The sequence below is a fragment of the Pseudochaenichthys georgianus genome, chromosome 21 (assembly GCF_902827115.2).
Source record: "Pseudochaenichthys georgianus chromosome 21, fPseGeo1.2, whole genome shotgun sequence".
Taxonomy (NCBI): Eukaryota; Metazoa; Chordata; class Actinopteri; order Perciformes; family Channichthyidae; genus Pseudochaenichthys; species Pseudochaenichthys georgianus.
This window is the reverse complement of record NC_047523.1, coordinates 20,310,696-20,324,377: the sequence shown is the minus strand read 5'-3', so window position 1 is coordinate 20,324,377 and position 13,682 is coordinate 20,310,696. Positions and strand designations below refer to the sequence as shown.

The 13,682-nt window shown below is 46.5% G+C and overlaps 1 protein-coding gene across 3 annotated transcripts in view; it reads left to right on the top strand.

Annotated features, from left to right (window-relative positions):
- The window catches only part of LOC117466292 (polyprenol dehydrogenase), a 61,837-nt gene that overhangs the window by 13,663 nt on the left and 34,492 nt on the right, over positions 1 to 13,682 (top strand). For 2 of the 3 annotated variants that reach the window (XM_034109455.1, XM_034109454.2), the window contains exon 2: positions 702 to 809. The exons of the other annotated variant lie outside the window; for it this stretch is intronic. In XM_034109455.1, coding sequence (XP_033965346.1) covers positions 704 to 809 — 106 coding nt within the window. In that variant the 5' untranslated portion in view covers positions 702 to 703. The remainder of the gene's footprint in view (positions 1 to 701; positions 810 to 13,682) is intronic. 3 annotated transcript variants of the gene reach the window in all.

Below are 13,682 nucleotides of genomic sequence, written 5' to 3'. Positions count from 1 at the left end.
GGTTTAATCTCCACTTTTTACAACAAAGTTTTGTAAACAGGTACAGAACGTGTCTTTGCTACAGGTAGATGAACACGCTTGACTGACAGTACACAACTGATTATTAACCAATGAAATACAGTAGATATTGCTAAAAGAAAAGTTCAATCAGTTTGAATGTAATTGGAAACTATTTGTTGTTTTAATTAAGAGGTTTATTTATTTACGCTGGGTCAGAAGTAAGACATGCACAACAAATCACTTGTGTTTTGATTTATATAAATTACTATCAACTTTGGTTCAAAGTTGATTAGTGTAAAAAAAATGCAAAAAAGCTTTATTTATCCATGCTCATCATCACACGAAAATCAGTATCTGATGACGACCATGAACAAAAACAAACTTGTTTAGGTATTGTCTGCACATGGCCTGAAAAAAAGAACGTGTCTCATTTAAAGCTTACTGTAATTTGCATTACAAAAACAGAGTTTACAGTAAGTACCACAGTGAAACTTTAAGACACAAAGTTCTTTGGGAAAGTGAAGGAAAATTGCGCCATAGAATGTAAAAACCCAGATAAAGTCCATCTGAGATTTACAGACAATCTAAAAGTCTTACTACAAGGACTCCTTATATCTTGAAATAGTGGCCTGTCTTGAAGCAGCGTCCTTATCAAATGACATTCCTACTGATATCTGCGTGTCCTCTTCTGTTTCTGCCAGTGATGCCCAGACAAGATGGCAAGGTTGCCATAGTGACAGGAGGAGGCAGGGGAATCGGCTATGAGGTAGTCCGCCACATGGCCAGGCTGGGGGCGCATGTTATCATAGGTACAGTATCAAGCTCTGCACCAATGACACGCAACCAAGACACTCAAGCCCATGTTATTTAAAGAGGTTGGCAAGCACATCAATAATAATTATAATAATAACCTTCATATTTGTTGTGCCTTTCAAAACTATAATGTGCAATTTCACACACCAGGCTGGACGCTGTGACAAAATTATTTTTAAATTTGTGTCGCATGATAAATGAAATAATCACCATAGAAGGCAGAATTACCTGTGAATAGCTGCAAACATGACAAAATAATCTGTCAAAGCACTTTCATGCAGGCACGGAACTGATGGCAGAATTAAGCCTCATTTCATCACAGATAATGGCGCCACAATCACCGCTAAACAGTCTGAGATTAGTTTCGCCCAGTGCAGCAGCAGTAATGCAGGGAGAGGTGAAAAGACTGTCAGCGTAGAGTAGAGGACAGCTAACTGATGGCATGACTTTCAAGGTTACACAAAGTAACGTAACATAACAACACCTTGAGGAGATTTTTCAATCATTATTGAAAAACCTTTTCAAAATAACTTCACTAACACAGATACAACTATTCATTATTTGCATTGTTACTTGTTATCTTTACATTATTTTCTACAAGAACATGAATGACAGTGAAGTCACTGAAAATCTTAGTTTCAGATATCTCACATTTTGGATGATAATAATATAACTTGTCTCAATGACTGGATTCCAAAAAGGTTGAGAGAGAAAACACAAAGCATATGAATCTTTTGGTAATGATGGATTTGAATCAAAATCGATTTTGGATTCAGTACGTGGGGTGCTTATTTCAAGATCTGCTCCAGTTAACCTCTGTGTGGCAAATGATGGCATAACAACAGGTGTGTGTGTGAGTTTAAAACGTAGGAGTTTGCATATTCAAATCATGTATATCAACTGATTGCAATAATGTCAAATTATAGTGGCAAATTTAAGACTAAAGGTTATATTTACTTGCCAATTTTAAAAATACATTTCACGTAAAATAAACTGATATTTTGTGGAATCTTTTTAATAAAACCACACATTAATGTTGCATCAGTAGCAATGTCTATGTTATTTGGAAGACATTTGTTGCATATCCATTCAGATAAGATTCATGATTCTGTCATGAATGAATGTCTTTCCCCAACTTTAGACAATACAGTTAATCTCCTAGCAGAATAGAGTGATGTCCATGTCAGTTAGCTTACTGAGCTTCTATGCTACAGATGTATGATCTTATAATAAAGTAATCTGTATTGTTATGTGAACAAAACCACAGCCCTGCAGTGCCAATCATATTTAAGGAATGCTCTGTGTGTGCGTCCCTAAAGTCGCTGTCAGAGGTGCCTTATTAGTATCAGATGGTCAACAACTCATCAGATGCCTCTTGACACCCCGCTGATCCGTCTTAAGGCTTTGGAACAACATCAAAACAGTTTGTTTTCATCATTTTAAAATATGTGCTAAACTTCACCGTGAGATGATGTAATGTCCTTCTGAACTCTGCTGGGATTAAAAGGCTTTTATCAAAACATTTGGTAAATGCAAATGTCCATTATGAAGGGCCGTTTTTTTGTTTGTTTTTTCCATATTGTTCCATTTACTGGTAATAGCTGATGTCTGCAGATAATTGGAATAGACCCATGTTTTATAAAGTGTGGCTGGTTTTATGCCTCATGCCATGATTCTTTTAGTATGTGAAACTCCATCATTTTACTGTGCAGAGTGCAGACACACAAATACATTGTAAATAAATACAAAGTCTTAGTAAAAACAATTGACATCAACAGTATGTATGTATTCCACATGTGTACTGTATCTATACTCTTCCTTCCTTGAAGTGCCATCAATCAGAATCAGACACTAGGGTTACGTAAGGTTATTGTAACCCAGCTTCTATGAGTATAGGCGCAGCCCTCTAAGGCTATAGCTATTGGGTAAACCCCACTGCACGTGTGCAGTACTGACAGACTTATTCCACGCCCACCTACGACGTGGGCCCCACCTCCGGGCTCACTTCCGTATAAATAGGAAGTAGGCCCTACAATCCGCTCCCACAGCTTTTCTTCAGCTATTCGCGGCACCAGTGGGGCCCGAACTAGAGGGCTGCGCCTATACTCATAGAAGCTGGGTTACAATACGTAACCCTAGTTCTGTTTCGTATAAGACTTCGCCCTCTAAGGCTATCGTTATTGGGTTAAGGGCGAAGCAGGATGTAGTCTACACCCCACTGGTTCCGTCCGTTACCAGAAGCACAAAACACACCTACTCAGTTAATAACCCATGTCCATTTCGCCGTGCGTAAATGGAGCATCACGTTCCCAGGGAATATAGCATTTCCAAAATGAATATTTCCCCATCAAGGAACGAAGGTAGGCTTACTCGGGCTACCTGTCGTTTAAAAAGTAGAGTTCTTTAAGTCTTACTTGTTAAAAACGATCAAGAGAGGGGAGCAACGGCCGCGTTCTACATGCCGACAGGCAGGAAAGAGGCCTGCAATTTGGAAAATCCCCGATATTCCTCAATCTGGCAGACTATTCAGTACTGAATGTGTCAGAGAGGAATGGGAGACATCCCTCAAATAAAAACGAATAAACGAACAGGGTGAAGACCAAGATGCAGCAGTGCAAATGTCTTCCACTGTCATTCCTCCAAACAATGCCGTAGAAGTTGATATTCTCCTGGTGCTGTGCGCTTTAATGTTTTCCGGTGGATCCAACCCAGAGGAAACATACACCTGTGACACCGCCTCACCCAGCCAGTGTGACAGGCGCTGTGCAGATAGAGGCTGTCCTACTGAGCGCTCTCTGAAATGCACAAACAGACGCTGGGATTTGCGTAACGCAGCCGTGCGTGTAACATAGCATGCCAGCGCGCGCACGGGACAGAGGAGATGAGATGTGGCTTCCTCCTCTGATGTGTGAGGCGGAGGAAAGAAGCCCTCCAAAGTTATCACTCTCGATCTGAACGAGCTTGTGATCACCTTCGGCATAAACGCCGGGTTCGGGCGTAACACAGCTGAGCTGCCATCTCCTTGGATCTGGAGACATGAAGGAGCCACAGAGAGAGCAGACAAATCACTCACCCTTTTAGCTGACGTCAGAGCCAGGAGCAGCGCTACCTTGGCTGACAGAAACTTCAGGGGAACTTGATCCAGCGGTTCAAAAGGGGCTTTACCTAGTGCGCACAGCACTACAGCCAAATCCCATTGAGGCGCTAACGCGCGTGATACCGGTCTGAGTCTCTGTACTCCTCGTAGGAAACGTTTTGCCAGCGGGTGACTAAACACCGTGCTGACCCCAAACCCTACATGGCATGACGAGATGGCAGCCGCATACGTTTTTATCGTGCTATGGGCCAATTTCCTGTCCAGCTGGAGGAATGACAGCACGAGAGGCAGGGGACACGCCACGGGGTCCACGCTTTTTCCTACACACCATCGTTGGAACGCCGTCCATTTGGTTGTGTACAACGCCCTGGTGGACGCGGCTCTGGATCCCTGAATAGTCCTCACAACATCTTGAGAGAGGCCGAGCCCCTCTAAGTGTTCCCGTTCAGGGGCCATGCCCACTAACGTTGGCCTAACACTGGGTGACTGCTGATTGCTCCCTCCACCTGGGAGAGAGCATCCCTCCGCCACGGAATTTCCCACGGTCTCCCTGACAGCATCCGCTGCATGCAGGGAAACCAGGACGCTCCCGTGCGCTCCGGGGCTATTAAGACCGCTACCAGTCGCTCCTCCTGCACTCGGTCCAGGAACCGAGGGATCAGATGGACTGGTGGGAAAGCGTACAGTAACACCCTGGGCCAAGGTCTGTGTGCGAACGCGTCCACCCCCAGAGGGGGGTGATCCTGCCTTCTCAGGGAGAACCAGAGAGCACACTGCGCGTTCCCGCGAGCAGCGAACAGATCACCTCTGTCCCGAACCTGCTCCACACTTGGGAGACCAGCTCGGGGTGGAGGCTCCAGTCCCCTTGTCGAGGACCTCCTCTGGACATGAGATCTGCCCCTCTGTTCAGCTCGCCGGGAATATACACTGCTCTGATCGAGAGCATGTGTGTGCGCGCCCAGCACAACAGCCGCCTGGCTGTGTCCAGCAGCTGCGCTGATCGTACACCTCCCTGACGATTTATGTAGGCTGCCGCCGTTTTGTTGTCTGTCTGAATCATCACATGATGATTCCACAGCAACAGGGCAAAGTGCTGAATTACTCTCCATACGGCGAGTAATTCCAGCGCGTTTATATGAAGGGACATGTGCGGCGGCCACTGTCCCCCCACTGCCTGCGACATGCATGTTCCCCCCCCCCCTCGCCACTCTGAGTAATACTCTGAGAGCGCACACCTGGTTTGGATGTGCTGTGGTTGTCATGGTGACGAGCCACGTCAGAGCCCTCGCCGCCGTTGCCCGTGCCGGACCGAAAAAGGCTGCGAGGGGCCCTCCACACGCTGCATCTCACACCGGCTCTCATCCTGTCTCTGTTTCGGAGAAGGCTCGAAAACTGGACATTGAGGCGCGTTCACGCTCAAACCCGCTGAGGGAATGAGCGGAGGTGTGTGCAGTGCTATTCACACAGTGCGTAATAACAGCCCTAGGCTCATTACGACCGTGTGTAGTATAGGCACATCTGGGACAGAGTAAAAAACCCGTGCTGCCTATAACCGACAGGTTTAGGAGCATCAGGTTTAACCGTCAAGCCCTGCTGTTAAGTAACCGGCTGGTTAATTACAGCTGGCTTGTGCCGCGAGCCCCGCTGCCGCGCTAACCAACAGGTTACAGCCGGCTCAAACGGCGAGCCCCGCTGTCTGTTTAACCTTACAGGTAACAACAGCTGGCTTATGCACCTCCCCACGCTGTATTACACAGCGGCTCTCCTCATGTCGCCATTTAGGAGCTTTTAAAACTCGTAAAACGGACATTGAGGAATGAGCGGCGGTGTGTCTAGGAGGCACATCTGTGACATAGGAAACAAACCCGGGCTGTCTAATTAACCGACAGGTTTTAAAGACAGCTGGTTTTAGCCGTAAGCCTTGCTGCCTAACAACCGACAGGCTGTGAGGCAGCCGCTTATGCAGCTTTATGTCATCCGGAGGAGAGCTCTCCTGAACCGGGAGATCTCATTAGGCGGCTGCCTTTCCGATGATCTCCGGGAGTTCCTCCACCTGGTGATCCATGAATGGAGGGGAAGGAGTCGCCTGACTGCTGCCCGCCATTCGGATCCAATAAATAAAGGGCTTGGTCCACAGAGTAAAAACTCCTGGAGCAGCCAATCATCCTCGGCCGCAGCAACGAGAGCGTCCGCTCTCCACTGCCTGTGGGCCCGAGGGAGATGGACACAATGAGTGCACGACACCTGGGGAGTGAGAGCCGCGTTTGCGTGCTCTAATCCCCGGCAAAACTCACACCGTGAGCTCCGGTCGTAACTCATATGTCGGGTTGACCCTGTTTCCCCCGTCCGGAGGAGAGGGAGGATGGGCCCAGGGGAACCAGGAATGTTTGCTCTTTTAGCTCTTAAAATAACTTGTTTTGCCTGTCAATGCTTCTGCAACGGAGTGCTGAAGAAAAGTAGGAGCGGATTGTAGGGCCTACTTCCTATTTATACGGAAGTGAGCCCGGAGGTGGGGCCCACGTCGTAGGTGGGCGTGGAATAAGTCTGTCAGTGCTGCACACGTGCAGTGGGGTTTACCCAATAGCGATAGCCTTAGAGGGCGAAGCCTTATACGAAATAGAACAGGTTTATTACCAGGTAGGTTGAGACGTACGAGGAATTTGACTTGATGTCATGGTGCATACATAAAAGTAAAACAAAAATAAAAAAATACAGATAGAGTACTTATTTACCAAGAAGATATACTCCTCTACTCACTCATCATGTATCCCAGGAGCCCCTTGCTGAAATATGTTTACCACATCACCTCTAATGTCTTCCTTGACTCTTTGCTCAGTACAGTTCAAGGCTTCACCAGTGACTGACTGTGCAGCTCCTTCACACTCTTCAGCAGTGGGTTGAGCCCTCTGACTCTTGGGTCTGAAGTGAATTGCTTGGTGCACATTGATGAATGGAAATAGGCCTCTTTTTGATCAAATATCATTTGGATAAATGTTTTTCTCTAAAAATTATTTGCCGCTATATCTCAGCTTGCTATTGACAAGATGAGTATTACAGTCTCTTGCTTTAAAATGGTTTTGTATTCTTGGCTTGATGTATCAATTTGCCTGTGAGGTACAGCAAGGACGTTTCCGTCGAGCAGTAATCAATGTTGATATACGTGCAAGAGGCCCCGTTTAGATTCACATGTTAGATCTGTAGGCATTTGTTATGTTGTGTTGCAAATACAAAATATAAAGCATTATGTCCGAGATACTTATGGCAGAAACGTGTTCTTCAGGGCTGCATGTAAGTGGACATACAGTGGGGATGTTTGAAGGAGAGTGCATGCCTTTTTTTTTTGTTTTTCCACATGGGGGCTAGCGCATAGTGTGCTTCTGTAACCTACTGTTACACAACAACCTTTCTCTTTGTAAATAAGCAGTAATGCAAGCCTAATTCTAGTTTCAGGGATAATATATTCAGTGGTTACTAAATAAGAAGCTGGAAACCTAAAGTTCTTGCATTTCAAAACTGACTCAGTTTTGGGCTCTGGTGATTACAGTCATGATCAAGTCAGAAAAATACGTGTCACATAGACCTCCTCAGCTACTCCGATGCAGAAGGTGTAATCTTGCCTTCAGAAGACAAGGATTTTCTGCTTTTTCAGACAACCCTTACTACATTTCTGAGCCAAAATCTCAAACATTTCTGAGTGCTTCTTTTGATTCATTTCATTCAGCTATTAGTTACTAAATGATAGGAAACAAGTGCAGAGTTGCAGTGACATGCACCGATGGTCCACACTTCAACACTAGCCCACTTCAACTCATAAGTGTGTATATTTGAATACATGTAAATATAAGTCACAATCTGAGGAAAAAGCAAACAAACACTGATCACAATGACAACCATTATGCTAAAGATCTGTTAAAGTGAAAGGCCCTTTATATTTTGCCTGACAGCATCTGAATCTGTTTATATCCTGATCTGTTTCATCTGTAGATTTCTTTGTGGTAGAGACACACAAGTGGTAGGATGGCTTCCTGTTAAATTGTTTCTATTGTTGTGCTTTGTTCTTTTGTCTGGAGGGTTTGGCTGGGGATTTATGTTTTGAGGAAATGAATTTTTCCTTTTCATCTAAGATATCTCCCAGCAACACTCTGCAACTGAGCTAACTGCCATTAGCATCTTCTAAAATGTACACTCCCATGGGGTTTTAGTCATTTCTGCTGCTACCATTGGACTAACAGGATCCAGTTTGCTCTTTTCTCTGTTTGTAGTCCCCCGTTGGTTTGGTTTCAATTTAAGTCAATCATTAGGTCATCAGAATAAACCACACAACTCTCTCTAAAATATTTGAAGTGGTGCAGCGTTTCATTTGTATTGTCCAAACAGGGTTTTACATTTTACATTCTGTAGAATTACGTTTTCTACTTTTACTTAATTCATAAATGATTGGCCCATTTAAACAAGCCTTTTGGTTGGCTCATTTATTCAGCTATATCTTATAGGAATTGTGTTCCAAACTAAGCTTTGAGCTCCAAAATCAAATTTGGATGAGGCGGAACAAAACCAAGAAACTAGTTGCATTATTAATTGGTACTTAGAACAACTGTGAAAACAAGAGCCATATAAAGACAATGTATTGTCCTTTTCTTTATGATTCTGTATATTGCTATTCCTTTATCATTTAACCCTGATGCTAATGGTTGTGCGAGGACCTGTTCATTGTTGCTGGCAGCTTTCAAATGAATATTATCTGGTTAATTTGCAGCTGGTTGTTTTTATTCAGTCAAGACGACAGAGGATAATGAGGAGGCAAGGGGGTGCTTAGCATTATCAGTAGACCATTGCTACTATAAGTTACAGACATTTGCAGTGACAACTACGGTTACTGCCATGGAACTTTCAAAAAAACACTCCCACTGCAAAATCCAAACGCCTCCAACATTCCGTGCAACAATATTTTTTCTGTCTCTTGGTTCTCCCTTTTTCATTCAGTTACAAAACTTTGAAGATAACTCTGCTTTATTCATCCAGTCACAGTGAACATACTGTACCGCAATGTCAGAGTATCCTTAGAGACGATTGGTGCAGAACACACAAATGACTATACCTAATTGCACACAAATTAATATAAGCTACTGTTGTACAATCTTTATTGACGCTGATCCTACTGGACACTTAAGTATATCTTTATTTCCAATATCCCCAACTCATGAGAAAATTCATGTGTGGATATTTATGGTAAAGTGGATCCCTCTGGTAATGGAGTGGATGCATATTTCAGATGGAGTGTAAGCATAGTGCTTGTATGAGTAGAATTCATTGTTTGAGCCTCTGCTCTGTCAAACACCAGTTGGATATTAACCAGGATGCAATTACGCTTCAAGGGTTTTTAAGTACATTTTGAATTAAAATGGTTCCTTTTGGAGTGTTTTTAAGATAACATAACATAATTTAAAGTCATTCGAATTGGAAAATGAAGTCTTTGCAGCTGCAAAATATGAAAGGAATGGTATGAATAGAACTAAATTACAGCATGTTATGCAAAGCTGCACCAACATGTATAGATCCTTCCATAATACAAAAAAAGGAATTAAACAAGGCCACACCTAAAACCCCTGCCTTGGGTTCACGCTTCATCCCCAAAAACCTGCAACAACATTTTATGGATGCAGTGAACATTATTAATTGGGGGAACGCTCTGTCCTCTGAAGATATTGGTGAAAACAGTGATCTGTTTATATCTCAAATGAATGATACAATGTCTTCCTTCTCAAGGAGAGGGTGCCTTAGGTACAGGAAGGAACATCATCGTCCCTGGCTGAATCTACAGTGCAGGAATTTAATGAAATCTAGAGACCAACTGTGAGCCTCTCCGCTCACACAGTGTTCAAATAGGGACGGAAAGAGCAGGTCGGTTTATCACAGGCGTTTATTAGCTCCAAACAAAGTATACACCGGTCTCCCACGTTGCCCGTGTGGGAACCTTCACAGGTCCTTTGGCGACCTTCCAGGATCCCGCCTACTGCAAAACATACAAGAACCAGGTTAAGACATGCTTTTATTCCGGCACTGATTACCTGATTCCGATCAGCTGTCTGGCCTCCGGCCGAGCCACTCCCTTCACTCTAGCAGCCGGCGCCCTAACCACACCCCTAACCACATACCCCCACCGCCCGACTCAGGCCGGGATCCCGCCGGCCGCAAGCTGACTCTTCCCCCCCCCCCCCCCCCCGCCCCTCCGCTGAGCGAGAGAGGAAATCCGCCACGACCATCCGGTTACCCGGCCTGTGGATCACCTTGAAGTTGAAAGGCTGTAACGCCAGATACCACCGAGTGATCCGAGCGTTGGCATCCTTAATGCGGTGGAGCCACTGGAGCAGGGCATGGTCCGACCAGAGGGTGAAAGGGCGCCCCAGGAGGTAGTACCGCAGGGCGCCGACCGCCCACCATATGGCGAGGCACTCCTTTTCCACCGTACTGTAGTTCACCTCCCTCTGGGCGAGCTTACGGCTAATGTACAGTACGGGGCAGTCGACCCCCTCTACTTGCTGGGACAAAACGGCCCCCACGCCACTGTTCGAGGCGTCGGTCTGCAACACAAAAGGGAGAGAGAAGTCAGGAGAATACAGAAGCGGCTTACCACAGAGGGCTTTTTTAACCCTCTCAAACGCCAGCTTCGGGTCAGGTCGGTCAGGGGACTGGTCAGCTCCGAAAAGGACGGGATGAACCGCCTGTAGTAGCCGGCCAGCCCCATGAACCTCCTGACCTCTTTTTTCGTCTTGGGCGCCAGACAGGCTGAAATGGCGGTTATTATTAGCTAGAGCAGGGGTGGGGAACCTTTTTCCTCTCAAGGGCCATTTCAAGTTTTTCAACATCCTCCGAGGGCCGTACAAATTATTGACCTCTGCTTAAAAAAACTAAAATCACAGCCCATTCATTTTGCCTTTCTTTCATGCTGTGCAAAGAAAAAGCAACCTCTTAATCCAGATATCTTACCATGATGATGCGTGCACATGCACGGTTGTGGCATGACCACCCAAACAGAAAGATATGGACACAAGATGTGTGCAAATGTATTTAGTTTCCTATCCATGTGGACATGTTTTAAGTGTGGGGGGGGACCCAACCTCCTCTAGGGGGGTCCGGGGGATATGCTCCCCCGGGAAGATTTGAAAGCATCAATCTGGTGCACTTTGAGAACAACATTAGGAGATCTATGGATACATATCTCAACACCCATATGAAACAGAACTGTAAACAGATTTACTTTTTCTTTATGGACATTTTACAAATCACTCCCCTTTCAAACTGTATTCTTGTTATTAATAACAACTTTTTGTTACTGTTATATAGTATTTTATACCTGTTTACTTTATTATCTTATTTTTTTATAATAATGATCATATAAAGATGTGCCTTTACCTCACTGGTTGGAGAAAAAGCTTCTTATATTCGTTAGCATAGCTAGCTAACCAGATGCTAATAACAACAAAGTTATTGACTGTATGATCAGTATGACAGTCATGAACAGATCGCCACTGGGCTTACAACTAAGACACAGCCACGCAACAACTGCGGCATGTGTACGGCTCCTTATGGGTAGGCTACTGCACTTTTTGGAAGTGCCAGAGCGGTGTTCTGGTGCTCTCCGTCAGCACTACACCCCTGTCAGAGCCCCTGTCAGACGAGACATATACCACGTGATGACACGTTAGGCTCGTGTTGTGTTCAAGGACCCTGACCTTGGCCAGGAAAAACAGGCACTCGCTTGTTGAATTTTTTTGCAGTCTTGATTTTTTTTATTTTTGCGTGTGTTTATAAATGACCTCGAGGGCCGTACCAAATGGTCTCGCGGGCCGTATACGGCCCGGGGGCCGGAGGTTCCCCACCCCTGAGCTAGAGGATGGGAGTAATACAAGCACTTTATCTCCCGGTGAAAATTGTCTCAGTTTCGACCCTCTGTTGTACAGGCGCTGCTGACGTTCCTGAGCCTGGAGCAAATTCTCCCGTGATATCTGCTCCAGTGAGTGGAGTTTTGCTCGCAGGTCCATAACGTACTGTATTTCGTTTTTACTGGTGCTTGGACCCTCCTCCCAGTTTTCCTTAACTATGTCCAAAACACCCCGGGGCTTCCTACCAAATAACAGCTCAAAGGGAGAAAATCCCGTGGAGGACTGGGGCACCTCCCGCACTGCAAACAACAGAGGATCTAGCCATTTATCCCAATTACGACTATCTTCGTGATCGCACTTACGAACCATGTTCTTTAGTGTTTTGTTAAACCGTTCCACCAGGCCGTCGGTCTGCGGATGGTAAACACTTGTCCGTATTGAATGGACGCCCAGTAGTTCATACAGCTCGCGTAGTGTGCGTGACATAAACTGTGTGCCCTGGTCAGTCAGGATCTCTTTTGGGATCCCGACTCGGGAGATAATGTGAAACAGTGCTTGCGCGACGCTCTTTGCAGAGATATTACGCAGCGGCACTGCTTCGGGATATCGCGTTGCATAATCCACTAGGACTAGTACAAAGCGATATCCCCGTGCACTCCGGTCTAATGGCCCGATGAGGTCCATACCAACTCTCTCAAAAGGCACCTCAATCAAGGGTAACGGGCGCAAAGGCGCTCTGGGGATGGCCGGCGGGTTAACCAGCTGACATTCGCGGATAGATGCACACCACCGCTTCACATCTGCGCGAATGCCCGGCCAATAAAATCGGGCCATTATCCGGTGTAGTGATTTGTCGTACCCTAGGTGACCTGACATGGGGTTATAATGAGCCCCCTGGTAAACCATTTCCCGACGGCTTTTTGGCACCAACAACTGGGTATTTATCTCTCTTGTCTGTGTGTCACGGCTTACACGATACAGCCTGTCCCTAACCACCGTAAAGTGTGGGTGAGTGAGTACCGCGTTTGGGTGTAGCTTAGAGCCATCAATACTCACCACCTGACCGAAGGCGTGCTGAAGGGTCTCGTCCCTCGACTGTTCGAGGGGGAAATCCTCCACGGGAAACACCAGCGGGTCCAGAGGGACCTCCGCGGCCCCCTCCGTGTCAGTTTCCCCCTCGACGTCGTCAGCCGCCTCCGACTCTTCACTAAACACAGCACACAACTCACATTTCCCTGCCGTCCGTGAACGCACCCCCATAGCCCCCGCTAGCTTAGCAAACCCCGGCCAATTCGTTCCCAAAATCAGGGGGTGCGTAAGGCGAGTGCTAACTCCAGCCCTGACTCTATGCTTTTTCCCCTTATAAGAAATTTCCAGCGTCACCTCCGGGTACTGGTGAATATCCCCATGCACACACCTCACCTTCACCCACGATGCTTCAATCAATGCCCCAGGTCGAACCAAGCGCTGATGGATCATCGTCTGATTACAGCTCGTGTCCATCAGAGCCTGGTGTGTACCCCCCTGTATACATACCGGTATACGGTACGTCCCTTCCAAATCGGGGGAGGCAACTGGCGGTCCCGCAACCCGAACCACCTGTCCGACCTCCATGAGAGGACACTCCCGTCGGAAGTGGCCGGGCTGCCCGCACCGCCAGCAATCCTGCCCTGACGTCTGAGGAGCCCCCCGTGGTGCCGGACGACCAGAAGCATAGGCCGGACCCTGGGGAGAGATAAAAACAGGAGGGTAAGGTAGGGGAAGTGTCGGGGCTGCGGGGTTGGGGCCGTGTGGTGGTGGGGAGGGAAGGGCAGCTGCTCCAGGAAACCTCCTCCTCGGGGCTGGGACGGGTCGGCCCGCTGAAACGGCTGGTGGTCGGGGCTCCTCTT